At 42.0% G+C, this 20708-nt stretch overlaps 1 protein-coding gene across 3 annotated transcripts in view; it reads left to right on the top strand.

Annotated features, from left to right (window-relative positions):
- Positions 1 to 20708, top strand: part of med13a (mediator complex subunit 13a) — a 103612-nt gene that overhangs the window by 56381 nt on the left and 26523 nt on the right. For 2 of the 3 annotated variants that reach the window (XM_061802645.1, XM_061802644.1), the window contains exons 4-10: positions 3168 to 3313; positions 8551 to 8751; positions 8868 to 9062; positions 9204 to 9366; positions 13061 to 13171; positions 14524 to 15270; positions 19188 to 19404. In XM_061802645.1, coding sequence (XP_061658629.1) covers positions 3168 to 3313; positions 8551 to 8751; positions 8868 to 9062; positions 9204 to 9366; positions 13061 to 13171; positions 14524 to 15270; positions 19188 to 19404 — 1780 coding nt within the window. The remainder of the gene's footprint in view (positions 1 to 3167; positions 3314 to 8550; positions 8752 to 8867; positions 9063 to 9203; positions 9367 to 13060; positions 13172 to 14523; positions 15271 to 19187; positions 19405 to 20708) is intronic. The other variant, XM_061802646.1, reaches the window with a different exon arrangement.

The raw sequence follows: 20708 nt of genomic DNA, 5'->3' as shown, positions 1-20708 counted from the left end.
GAAAGGTGTCTGGTGTGTTATGTGACAGAAGAGTCTCTGCTAGGATGAAGGGCAAAGTTTACAAAACAGTGGTGAGGCCGGCCATGATGTACGGATTAGAGACGGTGGCACTGAAGAAACGACAGGAAGCTGAACTGGAGGTGGCAGAAATGAAGATGTTGAGGTTCTCGCTCGGAGTGACCAGGTTGGATAGGATTAGAAATGAGCTCATTCGAGGGACGGCCAAAGCTGGATGTTTTGGAGACAAGATTCGAGAGAGCAGACTTCGATGGTTTGGACATGTTCAGAGGCGAGAGAGTGAGTATATTGGTAGAAGGATGCTGAGGATGGAGCTCCCAGGCAAAAGAGCGAGAGGAAGACCAAAGAGAAGGTTTATGGATGTGGTGAGGGAAGACATGAGGGCAGTTGGGGTTAGAGAGGAAGATGCAGGAGATAGGCTAAGATGGCAAAAGATGACACGCTGTGGCGACCCCTAACGGGACAAGCCAAAAGGAAAAGAAGAAGAAGAAGACACATCGTATATAAATGTAATGCATGCACTAATAAGCATCTCTACTTTTTTCCGAAGAAAATGATTATAAGACTGAATGCTTGTCTCCGGTCGCACCAGCTGAAGGCATTTCTCTACTATGTAGTCGGCGGGATTATCTTATTTGAAGTGCTCTCGCTCCATCTTCATTGCGTTGCCTGCCTATCTGCTCCTTTTCTTAATCCTCTGCAGAGTAGGTGTGTGAGAGCAAGAGTCAGAGGAGAAGACTGATATTTGCTTAAATCAAATCCCCGAAAGGAAGCAATCCGCTTTCATCCACTTCCAACAGCAGTGTTCGCTTTCAGTTGACCATCCGTCACTTGCGTTTTTTCTCTCTCACCTCCGTGTATTTGTATGTCAGACAAGATGGGGTTTAATGAAAGAGGAAAACCATCCAGACAGTGGCCAGCATTTTCCACTGTTGCTGCTCTATTTCCAATTGGCTCTCACTTGTCCGATTCTTCTTCGTGTGAGTTTTGTTGTGTGTGGTTGAGGTCACACTGGCACAGGCAGGCATTGTCGTAACCAGAGCCGCTGCGTATGAGAGAGAATGTACCCTTGTCGCTGAGCTAATTGTCGAAAAAGACAGTTAAGTGGGGATTGTCCTTTTGTTTGACAAATGACATACTCATTGGAACAATGGCACATTTGCTTCTACGCTAGTCCCTTTATGAATTTGAGTTTTCTTTCAAGAATCTAACCACATTTCATATTTTATCTATATTACAAGTACTCCCTTTACATTTATGAAAGGAGTACTTGTATGCTGTTTTCTAAAATAGCATCTACTTTTATATACAGTGAAGAAAATAACTATTTGAACACCCAGCTATATTGCAAGTTCTCCAACTTAGAAATCATGGAGGGGACTGAAATTTTCATCGAAGGTGCATGTCCACTGTGACAGAGATCATCTAAAACGAAAAATGATGTTTGATGAACATAATTTTTTTCCCGATTTATTTGTGTGATACAGCTGCAAATAAGTATTTGAACACCTGAGAAAACCAATGTTAATATTTGTTACAGTAGCCTTTGTTTGCAATTACAGAGGTCAAACGTTTCCTGTAGTTGTTCACCAGGTTGGCACACAGTGCAGGAGAGATTTTGGCCCACTCCTCCACACAGAGCAGGGCAAAGTTTATAAAACAGTGGTGAGGCCATGATGTACGGATTAGAGACGGTGGCTCTGAAGAAACAACAGGAAGCAGATCTTGAGGTAGCAGAAATGAAGATGCTGAGGTTCTTGCTTAGTGTGTACAGGTTGGATAGGATTAGAAATGAGCTCATTAGAGGGACAGCCAAAATTGGATGTTTTGGAAACGAGGTTAGAGAGAGCAGACTTCGACGGTTTGGACATGTTCAGAGGCGAGAGAGTGAGTATATTGGTAGAAGGATGCTGAGGATGGAGCTCCCAGGCAAAAGAGCGAGAGGAAGACCAACGAAAAGGTTGATGGATGTTGTGAGGGAGGACATGAGGACAGTGGGTGTTAGAGAGGAGGATGCACAAGATAGCCTTACATGGAAAAAGTTGACACGCTGTGGCTACCTGTAATGGGACAAACCTAAAGAAAAAGTAGAAGAATTAAAAATAAAAAAAAGATGTTTAAAAATCCAACTGATTTTATGGACTTTTTTCCCCGTCTTGCTGGCTCTCATAGGTGAGGTGTATCTATGATGAAAATTACAGGTGCCTCTCATCTTTTTAAGTGGGAGAACTTGCACAAGTGGTGGCTGACTAACTTTTTAGCCCCACTGTAAACAGTATAGTATCAATCAATCATCAGATATGTCGTTCCCTTGTAACCAGTTGCACCTCTCCCCAAGTAGATGCCTCATTTTCTTAATACCTCAATTCAGACACTGTTCAAACACACATTCTGATGTATGCCAAAACAGCAGCATCTACAACGGTTTTAACTTTGCTTTAAAGCTGCTCAGTTGTGTTTTGTTCTGGGGAGCTTTGCAACTTCAGATTAGTGTCATGTAGTCTACCTCTGACGAAAATGCCAAATTTTGTGCTATTTTTATGCATTTTTCATGTAATAGAATTTTTTTTTAAAATCTACAGCTTCACTCTATTTTTCCAATAACCAGCCTTGTCTAAAAAAAGTTAAATTTGTGCTGATTTTGTTAAAAAATTGTGACGGAAGTTTCATATTTTTTTCTCCCCTAAAAGTAGGGGAAAGGTGTGCTTACTTGATTCATGTCCCCCCTCCAGATGAAAGCGTAAACTCCCTACCCCGAGCCCCCAAGATGGAAGGGCTGCTTTGTTACTGTAACCTGTAGGCATGTAAGAAGATTCAAACCAAGTTATAATTTATGATATTAGTTATTAGTAATTAGTTATCAACTAAGGATGAACACAGTTTGCTTTCTCTTCCCTTCCTGCCTCTTTTGTTTCTAATCAAATGCCTTGCGCGCACATGCACAATAATATATAATTTCATTTTGCTTTTGACCTAAACTAGATTTTTTTTTATTTCACATTTGTTTTTGTACCAATCTGTGATTGTGATTTTAACGCGGATTTCTGATTTCTCATGCCCACTTTTCCATATATCATGTATGTACTATTAATTGTACTTTTGCCCAAGATATTTATAAGATACAATTTTTATCTCTATCTTCCTTACAGCGAGCACCTATCTTGCGCCTTCACGTTCTTCTTGCATGGGGAGAGCAACGTATGTACCAGTGTGGAGATCAACCAGCACCAGCCCATCTACCATCTGACTGAGGAGCATCTCAGTCTGGCTCAGCAGGCATCCAGTCCCTTCCAAGGTGGGTAAAGACAAGGGTGTCAATGTACAATAATCCTCTCCAAAAAATGAAGACAAAAAACTACATTGTATGCTCTTGTATATTGTCAAAATCTGATAGTGTTATCCTCCTCTGTCACTTTTTCCTCTCAGAAGTGGAATAGTGAAGCAGCATGCCTTCAAATGTGCCTTCAATGCTGTCTGTGATGTAAATTTAACCATTCACTGCCTCCCACTCATAACTAGAATGTTTGATGATGCTGCATGATTTTTAGTATATTTTTGATTTAAAAGAAAAAAAAAAAAACCACAATATGGCTGGAAACGATAGGGTGATATTGCCCCAGTCACTTCAGTCGATTGCGATATGTTCTCTTCTTCGAAAAGAGCTTCTGTGTCCCATAACAGGTGCCAATACGTGTTTTCAATGGCGAATCTCCCGGCGTAACATCTGCAGATGACGCTGCAGGCAATATGGCTACCACTTGAATGTCGAATGAGACTTCCGCAACTTTGCGCATAGATGACACGCTCTCTGCTCATATTTATTTTTGAAAACATTAACATGAATAATGTTAATCTATCTCTATTTTACAATGTATATAGGAACATCATTGAAGCTTTTGTATTCATGTCCAAATGTCATTCATTACAAATAAATGTGGAGGTTTTTTTTTTTTTTTTTTTTTTACAAAACATCTAATCCTTTAATGGTATTCCATAATATCCAATCACCAGGTAAACACTATGCAATTCCCAAAGCCATCATCAGCTTGTATTTAAACTCTCATAAAATCCTAAATGTGTAAATCTGTAAATGTGTACTCGTTCTTTGAAGGAAATTGTTGTCCTCATGAACAATTGTCACAGTTACACACTAGTAAGTTTCTTTCGGCTTGTCCCTTTCGGGGTCGCCACAGCGTGTCATCTCAGATGAACGCACATATGTTTGGCACAATTTTTACGCCGGATGCCCTTCCTGACGCAACCCTTCTCAGGGAGTGGAGGCCCCAGTGGGATACGAACCCACAACCCCTGGTTTATCAAACCAGTGCTCTAACCACTGAGCTACAGGGCCTCCGTCACCGTTACACACTCATTCATCTTAAATTAGTAACAAACATTAGGTCAGACTTTTGACAATTACCCATTCAACTGCAACCCACAGACCACCAATAGGAATCTTGCAGCAGATTTGCCGTTGAAAGAATCTTCATATAAGAAGAACATGCCCTTTGTGTTGTATTCAACTCTTTAAAATCTGCAAACTAATGAAGGCTGCTGCCCTTTGAGCGGGTAGGTAGATAGGTAGATGTTTTTTTTTTTTTTTTTCCCAGCCGTCCAACAACATATGCTACTGTAGCTTATCAGTTAAAAAAATGTGATCCAGACCTATCATCTTCATGAATTAATGCCATCTATAAAGCCAACTTCTTTGGACAGAAGGTTACAGTAACCATATGCTGTGAGGTTGCTTGTCTTTTTTTATTTCAAGAAATGGGACAGAGACTTGTGACATACATTGTAATTACTTGGGTAAACCTGGTAGCCTTACTTCATTTAACATGATCATTCAGTCTTCTATTTACCCCTAGCAGATTATTATTGATGTCATTTTATTAGTCTATCAGTAAATGTCACAGATTCCCCCATAAAATACATAACTCACCTATGTCCATCCACTATGACTGCTCATTGCCTGAATTCAATTACTCCTTCTGTTTTTGTGATTGCTGCCTCAACAGTCTTCCACTGCTGCTATATTGGAATTAAAGTCAGAATTTTTGATTGGCAAACTGCAGTCACACTTGGGCACTTATTTCATATTGTGAGAAGTGCTCATATGTATGAGCTCAAAGGAAGCAGGGCTACAGTTAAGCCCAAAATTATTCATACTGCTCGAGTTAAAGTACTATGCGATGGATATCTTTTAGCTGGAATACAGACAAATGGTTTGAAGATTTGTTTCCAGGTGTTAAATTTGGGAGAACAAATCTTTAACCTTTATATAGGATCCTGGTGTCGTTTCGAATAATCTAGAGTTTGAATCCTCAATCTTTTTGACACGGGCTGGTACTTCAGGAAGATTGATAAGGTTACGAGTACAACTGTTGCTCGCAAATATATTTTTAATCAATTATTGTATGGTTTATTCCATCAATGATTATTTCCGTACTGGCGTAAAATAACATGATTTTCATGAATTGATTGTGATTTCAGGTTTGGTCTTTAACATGCAAGAAATAGGGGAACAATTTTACGATTTTTTTTAGCTGAAGTAAAATTCGACGATTGCAAATGTTTTATTTTGATTAAACAACTTTCATGCAAGACTACAGTGAGGAAACTATTATCATGCAACTTTTCATATTGATAAATCCATGCAAGTGTTTACATTTTTAAAGAATCAATTCTCCAACATTCCTTGAAATCACAAGGTCTCATCACTGGTGATGCATCACAGTGACTCATATGGTCCTGTGGGTTGACCTGGTATATGTGAGCACCAGCTTCACGACCCTGACTTAAAGCATTCCAGCAAACAAATTAGAAAAATTGGATATTAATTAGAGTGTGAATTATCATGAATGAGAACTTCACATCATCGTTTTGTTTTTTTATTTTTTTTTTTTTACTTAATCTCTCAACAACCGCTTTTTTCCACTTTCTACAATCTCTCATTTGCAGTTAAAGATCCATTCAACAAATAAAATATCACAGTTTTATCTCTGCATGTGTAATTTGGAGCATAAGGCTATGTGTCTGTTATCATGTATTTGTAATGGTTTCATACTGTGGGTCTATTCAACATCCATATGTGTTTCATATGCTCCAAGGACTCTCCGACAACCTAACTCAGTGTTGTCAGGGAAGAACTGATTTTCATCTACCTTGGTCAATCCATCTTCACTGCCCTTTCGTCCTCACCTTCTCCCCCTCTTTGTCCCTTCACCTCTGCCGAGCTCAGTTTACTGTTCGACAAAGCAGATCTCTCCAAGATGTGACCCCCTAAAAGGGCAAAAAGTGAATGGAATGAACTCTGAGGCCATTACAGTGATCTGAGAACATTTGACAGGTCTTCTGGGAGCCAGAGATGCACTTAAAGAGATTCAGAAGGGTAGGGGAAACCAGGATGCTTTGAGGGAAACATGGTAAACCATTCCCATAACATTTACTGAATTCCATATCACTTCCATTTCCTGGCCCCAGGTCTTGTGGCTGTATGTGGTGGACACATGTAGAGAGATTGAAGTGGTTGGGTTAATTTAAGGTTTAATATGATCAACTCTCGCTGCATTTTTTTTGTAAAACAAAACAAACAAAAAAAAAAACGAGCTTGTGTTTCTTGAATGCTACAGCTCCTACACCTGAATTTGCTGTCAGCTGATGTGAAACGCTAAGTTGCCGGGCAGTCTGGAAAGGGTGACGAGAACGTTTTACGCTTCACCTTCAAAAGTCTAAACTGCAATCCAGCAATTTTGACAGAACTACTATTAATAAAGGTGAAATAATATTCGAAGAGGTCCATTCCATGACCATCTCCACGAGTGGAAATCCAGGTCATATTCCGATGTCTTATCATTGTGAGCTGTTGTAGCCACGTGACTAACTTGACATACTATGAATAATTAATGTAGAACTATGCATCTTAAAGCATTTCCTAAATGTATTCATCCATGTATTTTATATATTATTTGTCTTTGTGGGTGAGCTGGAGCCTATCCCAGGTGTATTTAGACAAGAGGTGGGTTATGTAGGCAGGATTATACTTGTTTTTTGGAGTTTCAGTTGCTCTCCTCAGAACATTCCGGTCTTGCTCCACTGGTGCTTTCCTGTATAAAATAGTTGACTAGCTAAGTTTGTCATAAGCAAAGTGTTACCATTCCTGTGGTTTGTCTGCATTTTCTGTTTCCAGTGCATATATTACTGTAATGACCAGAAACATAGGCAGGAACAAAAATTTATAAAGTAAGTACAAGGAGATAAATGAGATAAATTACAAGGATTTGTCAAAAACTTACTTGTCTGGGTCTGTAAAAGGTGTCTGGATCTTCTCTGTATCCTGATAATACTCCAGTGCTCTCACCTACCTTGTTACTTATCTTCCAAACCCAGCTGCCAGTCATCTTTCTGTGTCACCTCGAGATGTTAGAATTGAATGTTCAATCATTTTCCTCAATAATTTAAGCGTCAGTTACAAGAAATAGAACTCACACACCTGCAAGCATTTCTTTCAAAAATACTTCTTTCAACCCAGAAAAGCCTGTTCCAGAAGATTTCAAAGGACAACCCTCTTCCTTATCTTACTTTGTTGTCGTTATAGCTAGTCAGTTTTGGCATCCATGAAGCTCTTTGATGGTCCAGTCGCAGGATCGATATTTTGGGCCCTGATTTCTAATGAATAAGCAAAGTGGAGAAGGGCATTAACAAATGCTCATTCGCACACCGACCCAGCCAGTCGAACCATTTATATAACCCCTCCTCACTGACAAGATATGATAGATGCAGAGAGAGTAGGTGCATAACAAGCCAATATAGTGCGTGTGCACACACACGGTTGGTATTCATATGCTTTTCATGCATAAATGCATGCATTATGCATGTTACTTTATAGTGGTATCTCCATTTGCTGATGGATGGTCTGTTCTTTCTATAAGCAGACTGATGAGCTCTTTGTGACTCCATATGTCCCTGCGCTGAAGTGTGTTTGTCGAGGAATGCCCCTTTTTATAAGCCTCTGTTTATGGCCTCTGAGAGGCTGCCGCTTGCCAATAATTGGCATCTGGATTGCTCTGTAAGTATTTGGCAGGTCCACTGGGACTGGCTGAATACAGCATTTCTATGGAAAGGTCACCATTCTCCTGAATAGGTCTTAGACGACAGAATGATGAGGAAAGAAAGCAAAGCATAAGGATGATGGCGAAAGAAAGGAAACATTATGGGGATAAAAAAAAAGATCATATTGTAAAGAACAAAGATAGGGCTGACAATAAGCAATGAAAAGGTATTAAGTTCAGGATAATCAAGAGGAAGGGGAAATGAAACATTTGGGGAAAAAAAACAAGGGCAAAATGGGATAAAGAATGAGTGTTTTGCAATGTTGAGTCGAGCTAGAAGCAAAACCAACGAAGGGAAGAAATCTATGATGAACAGAATGATAAAAGTGGGGCTCGTATGGTTGCCGGTTGATTGGCCTGATGTGTTCATAGCCTCATTGCTCCCCTTTCTGGCTAACAGTCTGTCCTTCTGTCTCAATAGTCATCCTGAGTCCTTTTGGGCTGAATGGAACTCTGACCGGCCAATCATTCAAGATGTCTGACCCACCCACCCAGAAGTTGATTGAGGACTGGAACCAGTTTTATCTCATCAGTCCTGGTGCTAAGAATGGCTTGTTAGAGGACAAGGTGGAAGACATGGATTGGGAAGATGATTCTCTGGCCTCCGTAGAGGTCCTTGTTGGTCAGTTTTTTTTTTTTCGTTTGTTTTTTACATTATGTTTTACTTATGTTATTATTTGGTGTTATGTTGAATCTTAGAAGAACCTCCATGTAAAATGTGTGTGCATTTTTGTATAGGTGGTGTGCGAATGGTGTATCCAGCCTGTTTAGTGCTGGTGCCCCAGTCTGACATCCCTGTTGTGGCCCCTGTGGGGCCCTCCCACTGTACTACCGTCTATTCGGGTGGTCACCAAGTGCCTGCATCCCTGCGAGAGCCTGCCATGTCATTGGTGACCCTCACCCCACCTACGTCGCCTGAGGAGGTGCACACAGGTAGTAAAAAAAAAAAAAAAATGAGGGGAAAAAAATTGTAAAATGAGACTTCATTTTATTAATGGCATCACGTCTTTGAATTAACTTAAATAAGTTAATGATTGAAGTGGTTTATTTAGCTCTGTATCTTTGTCATTTTAGTGGACTCTCACTCAGCCCAGAAGTGGTTCAAGATGCCTTCTTCATGTGATGCGTTCAGTGCGGACAGATCAAACCACCATGGAGGCAAGATACCACGCCGGCTTGCCAGTCAGGCTGTGGAGCGTGTCTGGCAGGAGTGTAAAATCAACCGAGCCCAAAACAAGTAAGATTTTTTTGTTACCTCTGTTTGGTCTTCTCGCGCTTTTGATTTGCCTTCTGATGCCAGCATTACTGAACTTTTTAAATTTGTGTTCCATGTTTTTAAGTGAGTGACAACTCAGAAGCTGGTTTATATTCATTAAATGGAAAGCATCATTTGTGTTTCGTAACTGAACTGAAAAAGTAATTTCAGTGACACAAGTTGAAATCACTACAAGTGTATTACCATTGTTGCTGTCAAGAGTGCACCATCAGCACTGAATACTAAGCACAATCATGAGTACGCAATAGGATGTGCACAGTGCTTTTCCCCTTATTCCAAAATTAGTCTTTTTCTGTGCTTCAATAAAAAAGGTTCAACTTTTCAGTCATCCTAGAAGCAGGGTTCTGGAGAGTTTTGCTGATGGACCCGCACATTAAAAAAAACATATATACACACACATACCTACACATTAAAGGAAGTAGTTGTTTCTTCGTTCACTGCTTTTGTAGGTTCACTCGCTGACAAGGACATGAGCGGTCTATAATTTTAATGCTAGGTTTAGGTTTACAGTAAGACAGAATATCTTAAAGGAGAAATCCAGTGCATTGCATGAACAATGTATCCAATAGGTCATGTAATATGTACTCTATTATGACAATGTGATGTTAAATCTTCTCTCATTTAATAATGTTTGGAGAAAATTTTTATTGATAATTCCGAATTTTCAGGGGCGCTGCCATTTTCGCGAGTCACGTGACTTACGTGCGCGGATGTGACGTGTAAGGTGCTCCACCAAAGACTCGATTACATTGTGGCCAGCGCTGAGTTCTATGATTTATCCACATCTGATGAAGATATAGCAGTATCGGTTGATCGGGAGCACAGAGGAATACTTCCATTCAGAGTTGAACCTGTGCTGTAAATAATGTTGAAAATTGGTTCTTTGGGCAGAATGACGCCGGAGGCTGACTACTTGGAGGCCTATGTGCGGGATGTAAGTGAGTAAACAAAGGCCCTCGGAGCTCTGGGCCGGCAGCCGCAGATGGTTCTTCGGACGAGTAAACTTTGGCGGAGGCAGAGGCCTTTAGCCGAGCTTCGGCGTCCGGCGGTGGACGTTAGCCAAACTTCGGCGTCCGGCGGTGGACGTTAGCCGAGCTTCGGCGTCCGGCGGTGGACGTTAGCCGAGCTTCGGCGTCCGGCGGTGGACGTTAGCCAAACTTCGGCGTCCGGCGGTGGACGTTAGCCGAGCTTCGGCGTCCGGCGGTGGACGTTAGCCGAGCTTCGGGGTCCGGCGGTGGACGTGAGCCGAGCTTCGGGGTACGGCGGTGGACGTGAGCCGAGCTTCGGGGTCCGGCGGTGGACGTGAGCCGAGCTTCGGGGTCCGGCGGAGGCCGTGAGCCGAGCTTCGGGGTCCGGCGGAGGCCGCGAGCCGAGCTTCGGGGTCCGGCGGTGGACGTGAGCCGAGCTTCGGCTTCCGGCGGTGGACGTGAGCCGAGCTTCGGCTTCCGGCGGTGGACGTGAGCCGAGCTTCGGGGTCCGGCGGTGGACGTGAGCCGAGCTTCGGGGTCCGGCGGTGGACGTGAGCCGAGCTTCGGGGTCCGGCGGTGGACGTGAGCCGAGCTTCGGGGTCCGGCGGTGGACGTGAGCCGAGCTTCGGGGTCCGGCGGAGGCCGCGAGCCGAGCTTCGGGGTCCGGCGGAGGCCGCAAGCCGAAGCCGAGGCCTTTAGCCGAGCTTTGGCATCCGGCAGCCGGAGCTCGCTTGTCAGACTCCGCGTCATTCCCGTCCGTAGAACCATCCATCGCTGCCGGCCCGAAGCTCCGGGGGCCTTTGTTTATGCACTTACGTCCCGCGCGTAGGCCTCCGAGTCGTCAGCCTCCTGCATCATTCCGCCCGAAGTACCATCCGAATATTCAACATTATTTACAGCCACAGGTTCATATCTGTATGGAAGTATTCCTCCGTCTTCCCGATCAACCGATACTGCTATTTCTTCACCAGATGAGAATAAATCCAAGAAATCAGCGCTGGGCACAATGTAATCGAGCCCTTGGTGCGGCACCTTACACGTCACATCCGCACACGTAAGACACGTGACTAGTGAAAATGGCAGCGCCCCTGAAAATTCGGAATTGTCGATAAAAAGTTTCTCCAAACACTATAAAATGAGAGAAGATTTAACATCACGTTGTCATAATATAGTACATATTACATGACCTATTGGATACATTGTTCATGCAAAGCACTGGATTTCTCCTTTAAGATATTCTGTCTTACTGTAAACATAAACCTAGCATTAAAATTATAGACCGCTCACGTCCTTGTCAGCGGGTGAACCTACAAAAGCAGTGAGCGAATATACATGTTCATGCAAAGCACTGGATTTCCCCTTTAAAGAAAATTCCGCCAATAGCATTTAAAAAAAAAAAAGATATGTATTAGTCTTTCATTAAGGGAAATAAGTATTTCATCCCTTACCATTGAAGAATTCAGGCTCCCACAGACTAGTCCTCTCACTTTAATAACTAAACTCGCTAGCTGGATGGAAGACTCTGAACTTGTGACCTGTACAAAAACACCTGTACACAAGCTCAATTCATTAGACAGCAACCTCTCCATCATGGGCAAGACCCAAAAACTTTAATGACATCAGGGACAACATTGTAGACCTAGACAAGACTGGAGTGGGCAACAAGATCATTGGCAAGAGACTGGGTGAGAAGGAGACAACTGCTGGCGCTGTAATTACAAAATGGAAGAAACATTAAATGGTTTGTCCACTGGTCTGTCACCTCGTGGAGTATCAGTGAAAGATGAAACATTAGCCTAGAACTACACAGGAGGAACGTGTTAATGCACTCAAGGGAGCTGGGACCACAGGCCCCAAGAAAAACACTGATGACACATCAGTGTGGGTTAGGAGTTAAATAGAGTTAAATGCTTGTGGGTTTCCAAAAGTAAATGTATTGAGTCGGAACCAAGCTCAGTATTTCACCTGCACATGCCCTGGTGCTATAGCAGCATTAAAACAGGTTCCTACGATCTTGTGAATTACTCTCTTTCAGGGAATCTGACACAAGGGTTCAAGGGTTCTCTTGCTCCCCCATACAAGCACAAAATGTCAGCGGTAGTTAGTTATTAGCATGTCACCCAAATACTAGTGCTTCAAGCAGGGTCAGTCTAAGCAGCAAACTGTCATTATCATTGCATACTGCCGTAATTAAAAAAAAAAAAATATATATATATATCCAAACTACTTCTCCTCACTAGGGTCGTGGGGATGCCTGATCCCATCCAAGCTATTTTTGGGCGAGAGGCAGGTTACACACTCGACTGCTCACCAGCCAATCACTGGGCACATATTAAAAAAAACAAAAAAAAAAAAACATTCACAGACACATTCACAGTTACAGGCAATTTAGTCTTTCATTAACCGACCACAGATGTTTTTCGGACCTGCAAGGAAAACGACATCCACTGAGAAAACCCACACAGACATGGGGAGAACATGCAAACTCCACAATTTTGAACCAGGGTCATCAGAACTATGAGACAGATGTGCTAATCAGTCGACCAGTGTACCGCCACTGCCATAAATAATAATGTAAAACAATGTAATGCAAGTGGCTAACACATCAGTAAAACTCAGTGTAACTAATTAAAGTAAGTAAGCATGTTATTGTCATTGTTGTTTGTGTTTATTTGCCTCTACCCCAGGCGAAAGTACTCAGCCGCAACCAATGGTACCTGTGAGGAGGACCGGACAGAGAGAAGGGGAACCTGGGATTTTGTTGAGCCTTCTGAGAGGTCGTATTGCAGCTGCTCTAGGTGAGTTGTGTCATGACTAACCAACCATTTTTTTCCCCATACATTACATAATTGAAGTGATGGCCTCTGTTGAGCATACCCATGTTATCGTTTGTCAAACTAGTTACGTTTGCCAAAAACAAATGTAGTCATCAAATAAGCTTGGAAATTCAAATGAGTGAGCTGGCCTACCTAAATGCTTAGCTGCTGACAAGGGTCTTAAAGACTAAATATCTTCTTCTTCTTTTCCTTTCGGCTTGTCCCGTTAGGGGTCGCCACAGCGTGTCAACTTTTTCCATTTTAGCCTATCTTCTGCATCTTCCTCTCTAACCCCAAATGGCCTCATGTCTTCCCTCACCACATCCATAAACCTTCTCTTTGGTCTTCCTCTCGCTCTTTTGCCTGGCAGCTCCATCCTCAGCAACCTTCCACCAATATACTCACTCTCTCCTCTCGCCTCTGAACATGTCCAAACCATCGCAGTCTGCTCTCTCTCACCTTGTCTCCAAAACATCCAACTTTGGCTGTCCCTCTAATGAGCTCATTTCTAATCCTATCCAACTTGTTCACTCCGAGCGAGAACCTCAGCATCTTCATTTCTGCCACCTCCAGTTCTGCTTCCTGTTGTTTCTTCAGTGCCACCGTCTGTCATCCGTACGTCATGGCCGGCCTCACCACTGTTTTATAAACTTTGCCCTTCATCCTAGTGGAGATTCTTCTGTCACACAGAACACCAGACACCTTCCGCCAGCTGTTCCAACCTGCTTGGACCAGTTTCTTCACAAGACATAGTTTCTGATAAATGATGGTATTAGGTTTGATAGAAGCGCTGTTTTATGAATGGGCTTGTTAGAGGCCTGTCTACCATGTGGAAATCTTTCCTCCATGTTTTGAAAATGTACCTCGATTGGACCACTTCAGAGTTCAAACAGTCAGCATGGGTGTATTAGTATGTTGGGATTCACCCAGTATTTTAACAGATAATTCTGAAGCCCCTTCAATGACAATTTGAATGGCCGTTAGCATTTTTTTCTCATTTCCTTTGTTTGTTTGATAACCTTCTGCTTTGCTACAAGGGTATTAATGGACATTTTGACAGTAAGGGTGAACAAATGGTTTAACTCGTTTTTTGACAGGTCTTGTTACTCGATTTTGGATTCACGAATACGGTTGATATTTGTCAGGAAATCTGATGTCAGTTAGGTGTAAAATGTTGAAGACATTTGCATTTAAAATGTGAAAAAACATTTCTTGATGTTCATGGTCTGACAGGTGATTTGCTTCCACTGCACAGTTCTCTGCTCTCTGTCTTGGTTTGTGTCACCAATGCATCAAATCCCAACATATTTTCTTGTTCATCTTCTTTCCCCCAGACATAAATCAGTGAAGCAGCGAACAGGCGGGAATGTGGGCCAAGCTCAATCAGTGGGCCAGGCCTCCCAGACTCCTATCAAGCATAAGGCTGGAGGAGAGAAGCCAGACAAGAGTGACAAGCAGCAGAAAAGACCCCAGACACCTTTCCATCATCGAAACCTGACAAGTGAAGACCCCTCAATGGAGACTGTGGCAACGGCCGGCCATAGACTTGCAATGAGGAGTCAGGATGGAGGAAGATTCTCGAGTTCAACACATGTGTTCACCATTCAAAAAACTCCTCAGATCAACAGTGGGGTGGTTAGCACAGGTGGGGCGACAGACCTCGCCATCTCCCCCCAACCTCCACCACTTAGTCCCCACCCATGCGAGATTGGTGAAGATCCCAGGGAGGGTTTGAAGAACCCTTCCACTCCCAACAACCAACACTTTTACCAGCCTCCTTTGGAGCCATGCCTGGATGGATCAAAGGGTGGCAACGAGGAGCCTGCGGGCCCAGAGGGTCTGACCCAGCACTTCTCCTCGCACCACCCTCACTCTTCAGCTTCTGGTTATTCAGAACAGCCTGAACCCACTGTGTTCACAGGTAGAGGGGTCCACCTAGAAGATGACAGCACACACTCACCATGGAGATTGTTCAACCTACCCCGCAGGAAAGAAGCACTACCGCCCACACCAGTGCTATCGGGGGAAAAGTTTAGGGACGATGGATTTGCTTCACTGGACAACCTTGTTTCTGTGACCGAGTAAGTACCATTTAATAATTAGTGCTTTGTCACTCTGCCACTAGGAATGGGCAATTGAATGACATTTTTACAATTGCCTTTTTGATGGGCGAATCCCTCTGGAATATTCTGACTTGCGATGTTTTGATCGAAATAATTTTGGATGGATAAGTTTTGCTGTTGTGACTACGTTGACTGATGTGTTCCCCCGTTTTTTTGAGTTACTAGCTTTTGTTTTTTTAAACCTGCATTTTTTTTTTTTGCGTTGAGTTGCAAGCCAAAGTTTTGGTTACAAACAAGCCGTCGTATACTTATGGAAGCCCATTTACACCAATAAATAAAAAAGCAAATGCATATACAGTGCTGTCTATAGGTATTTGCCGCCTCCTCAAATTTGTATTTGCATTTTCTACTTTGTTAGATTATCAAATAAATGTAAATATAAAAGACAATCCAAGTAGACATAAAGTGGTAGTTTTAAACCTGATTTTATTCATGACGAAAAAGGAACCATTCAAAGCCACTTGGTCCTGTGTTTTAAAAAAAAAAAAGTAATTGGCCCCTAAACCTATTAACTGCTTAGGCCTACCTTCAGCATCAACAACTCAAATCTAAAATTTTCAGTAACTGATCGTCTTTAAATCCCTTGAGATATTTTGGCCAACTTCATTGCACCTTTTTTTTAAAATTCAGGAACACTGAAGGGATTTTGACCATGAACATTCTTTTTAAGGTCCTGCCTGCCACAGCATTTCCATCTGATTCATCTGGCCTTTTCCTTGCCCACTCCAAAGCCTTGGTTATTTTTTTAAGCCAAGTTGACTTGCTTGTGTGTTTTGGATCATTGCCCTGCTCCCGGAACCCAAGTATGCTTCAGCTTGAAGTCATAAACTGATGACCGAACATTCTCCTTTAGGATTTTCTGTTAAAGAGCAGAATTCCCTGTTCCATCAATCACAGCCATTCATCCAGGTCCTAGAGTAGTGAAGTAGCCCCAGACCATCACACTTTCACCGCAATGACTGACTTTTATAATGTTCTTTTCTAAAATGCCGTGTTACATTTACGCCATATGGAACGAGACGCACACCTTCCAAAAACCTTTCTTGGGCTTTTTTCACTCTGAATTTTTCGTAAGTAGAAGCGCATTTTACATGTAAATAGTGTAATCTGTTCCAGCCCCCCCACCCCCACCCCCCGCCAAAAATAAGCATTCAAAGTACATAATGTATGATTATTATGACCATCCCAAGAGACACATTACATTCGAACCTTTAGCCATTTTCTGTCTCTATTCTTATTCCTCAACCCCTGGATGTTCACTGCAGCGCTGAGCCACACAGAGCACGTTAATCTCTTGCTATGTGCCCTTTTCACATCATTCATCACCAATGTGCAGGGCCAGCACTACTTATTGATTCCTCTACACAGGCATGCACCAAAGCTAGGAAAGAACAACAGAAATGGTCAGGTTAGATAAAGATGAACTGGCCATTATCTATATTGCTTGCCTTTGGATAAAAGACCCCGAAGAAGCTCTAATAAGCAAGGGGTAGCAGATGGAAGAAAGTAAGGGGTGTCTATCGAGTTTGAGGAATAGCATATGGGCCCACCAACCTGAGGGGGCAGCCATAGTGGAAATTATCAGTGGAGTTCTGCAATCCTGATGGACCAAGCGCTCGGTGGGCTATTCTGGTGAGCTATAATCCTCCCGGCTATGGTCCTGAATGATGGCTAATCTGTGGCCTAGGCCACTGCATTCCATCACCTCACATCAGAACAAGACAAGCAGGACGAGAGGACATTCATGTGAGATAATACAATTGAGAAGGGGGGTTAAAAACAGAAGCGCAATGGTGCTTCTCCCTCTTTACTTTCTCACACGAGAAGAACAATTAGGGCCACAGTCACATGAGTCATCTGACAGTGACAAGTGATCAGTGCCTGTAAATGTATGAACAGTCTGTGCGGGAGTCATCATGTTCTCGTTAATCTGTTTGAAATGTAGTTGTCTGACAACAAACCCCATGCAGCCAGTGCTGCTCTAAGACAGCTGTCGGAATTGTTTGCAGTCGCTGCCATTGCATTTACTGCTGATAAACACAAAGCAGTGCTGACAAGGATTATCCAACTGCGGCATAGCACTTTAGCAAACATTGATACAGTGCCGTGAAAAAGTAACCCCCCATCCAGAATTTTTTATTTATTTATTTATTTAATTTTTTGCATATTTATCCTATACACTGGTTTCAAACCACCAAACCAATTTTAACATCACCCACAGACAACCCAAGGAAATACAAAATGCAGTTATAAGAAAAAAAAAAAAAAAAAACCACAGCTTTCTGACTCTCGGTGAAGAAGTAATTGCCCTGTGAACCAAATCACGGATTCTGCCACCCTGGGCAGCAATAACTGAAATCAAACATTTGCGATAATTGCTGATGAGTCTTTCACATTGATCGAGAGGAATTTTGTCCCACTCTTTTTTGCAGAATTGTTTCAACTCCGCCATATTGGAGGGGTTTCTAGCATGAGCTGCCCGTTTAAGGTCACACCACAGCATTTAATTTTTTTTTTAAATTCAGACCTTGACTTGTCCATTCCAAACCTTACTTTTTTTTATTTATTGATTTATTTTTTTCATTTATTTTTTTTTTCCCCGAGTCGTTCAGAGGTTGACTTGCTGGTGTGTTTGGGAGCGTTGTCCTGCCGCCTGATCCAAGAGCGTTTGAGTTTGAGGGTACGAACTGATGCCTGAACGTTCTCCTTCAGGATTTTCTGGTAGACAGCAGAATTCATTGTTCCATCAATCAGAACTGGCTGTCCTGGTTCTGAGACAGCAAGACAACCCAAGACTTCCACCACTATGCCTTACTGTTGGCATAATGTTCTTTTTATCGAAGGCTGTGCCAATTTTACGCCACATGTAATGGGCCTCACAACTTCCAAGATGTTCAGTTTTTGACTCGTAAATCCACGCAATGTTTCTCCAAAAGTCTTGAGGGTAATCAAGATGTTTTTTTTGGTATATGTGAGATGAGCTTTTGTATTTTTTTGATGACAGCAGCAGTTTTCGCTTAGGATCTCTCCCATAGGTGTCATTTTTGGTCAGTGTCTTTTTTTATGGTAGAGTCATGAACACTGACCTTAACTAAGGCCCGCAATGCATGCAGATGTTTAGATGTTGTTCAAGGTTCTTTTTTGACCTTGACCGCCGGATGAGTCATAAATTTAGTTGATCGTCCACTCCTGGGAACAGCTACTAATCCCAGTTTTCTCTGTTTGTAGGTAATGGCTTTGACAGTGGGTCGCTGGAACCCCAAAGCCATGGAAATGGCTTTGTAAACTTTTCCGGACTGATGGATTTCAATCACATTTTTTCCTCATTTCTTCTTGAACTTCTTTGGATCCTGTCATGAAGCATTGGTTTTCTTGTAGCCTATTTCACGTTCTCTACCAGACTCTTAAGTAATTTCTTTATTCAACAAGTATGGTGGTAATCAGGTTTAGGCGTGGCTTGTGGAACTGAACTCACCTTTCCCAAATTTGTGGTTAGTCACAGTGACTCTGATTTAACAGGTTGGGCGGGGGGGATTACTTTTCACATAGGGTCAGAAAGGTTTGGATTTTTTTGTGCTTTAAAAAATCGAATTGTCATTTGAAAACTTAATTTTGTCTCTGAATCATATTAAACTTGGTTTGTGTGTGATCGATGACAAACAAAAAAAAAAGAAAAAAAAAACAGAAATCAGTAGTAGGGAAATAACTTTTTCACAGCAAAGTTAATATTAGTCACTAATCAAATTCAATCTTTATTGACAATAGAGCTTTAAAAACTCACATTTGGAATAAATATTCATGATCTGGAATTTCTCTGATCCAGCATTACTGTACTCTGCATTACTCATGTTTCTGCGTTTTTCTCCTCCCCCCAGGGTGATGTCCACATCCAAATTGCCCCTGAAGGTCTCTGATGAGCGTGTTCAGATGTATCGGGCCAGGAAAAGCCAGTACCTGGCTGCTGCTATCACTGACAGAGATCATGAGCCCGAGGTGGACCCTTATGCCTTTGAGGAAGGAGATGTGAAATTCACTTTTTCCAACAAAAAGGATAAGGCAGGTGGGGAGCGTGAGCCAGGCAAGAAACATAAGGTAAATTTTGATGGCTCCCTGGAACTAATGGATGCATTTGTCCTTTTAGTTAAACTGTCCTGCACGTTTTGCTCTGAGAAAAAGCAGCAGATAAAAAAATCATGAAAAATGTACAACCACATCAACTTTTTTCTTCTGTACTTGTCCCATCCCCTAATTGCTATACTGATCAACTCTGAACCTCTAATGCAACTTATTACCATAACTGGTTGTGCCCTTCGCTACCGTGAAGCATGACTTTGTTTGAACCGTTCAAGTATATTGATCTTTTTATTACACAACAAACTGACTCAACATTTTTCTTCAAAACCTGAAAGGAAATTTCATGATGGATTAAAACAGTTATTCTCCACCAGAAGTATACTTGATGCCCAAACTAGTTTCAAGAAAAACAGGTCTTAGAGAGGTTTTTGAAAATGTTCCCAAAATAGCATAGTTATGTACGGTATCTTAGAGTAAAAACCTAGTAGTGTAACTACTTATTTTTAACAGCTGTGACAGGCCCAAAGAACCGGTCGATACATTTGAGATTTGGCTGCAAAAGAACTCTGTGGATATGTCAATTGTCCTCGAACAATGACCTCCACGCTAATTGATGCCATGCTTTCACTAATCGCTGAGTGTCACGTGAACCTCTTTATAAGAGACACCTTTTTTTCCCCTTGGAAATGCACAGTGTTCCTCTGTCCAGCTAGGTTCTTACCTTTTATGTATTTTCATTTTATTTTTTATTGAAATTCTTGAAAATGAAAGGATGGTTAGTTTTAGTTGCTATATATTGTAACATATAATTACTAGGTGTGGGAAAACCTACAATGTCATTCAACTTCGATGTGTCCGGCCTATGAAACTCAATAGTTTTTAACTACAGCTTAATTTGAATTGTGACTTTTACGTCCCTCAACCCACACCAGGACAACTTAATGTTTTTTAATTTTTTTTTTTTTTTTTTTTGTGCAGTTTCAGAGACCAGAGGGCAAATTGCATATGTTCTATGTCATTGTTCTCCCGGTCACAATGTCCAACCCTCATATTTGAATGTGTTTTTTTGCGATGGGGGGGAAAAATTTACTTTGTTTAGCCTTCCTGGAGGCTTGACCCATGCTCATTTTGGCAGGAGTGGACAAGAGGGCAGGGACCAGGAGAGGCAGAAAAATGCCATCTTAAGTAATACTGCCCTAAAAATAACTGGTTTTCTCATCTGCTTTCACTGCTTATGCCTATTGTAACAGGAAGCCAACCAAAAATCTCAATTTCAAGTTGAGTCAAGAGGAACACCAGTTGACTGTAATTTTTGAAAGAGT

Source organism: Syngnathoides biaculeatus, chromosome 18, assembly GCF_019802595.1.
Source record: "Syngnathoides biaculeatus isolate LvHL_M chromosome 18, ASM1980259v1, whole genome shotgun sequence".
Classification (NCBI taxonomy): Eukaryota; Metazoa; Chordata; class Actinopteri; order Syngnathiformes; family Syngnathidae; genus Syngnathoides; species Syngnathoides biaculeatus.
The sequence above is the reverse complement of the archived record's forward strand: the minus strand, read 5'-3'. Positions and strand labels throughout refer to the sequence as shown.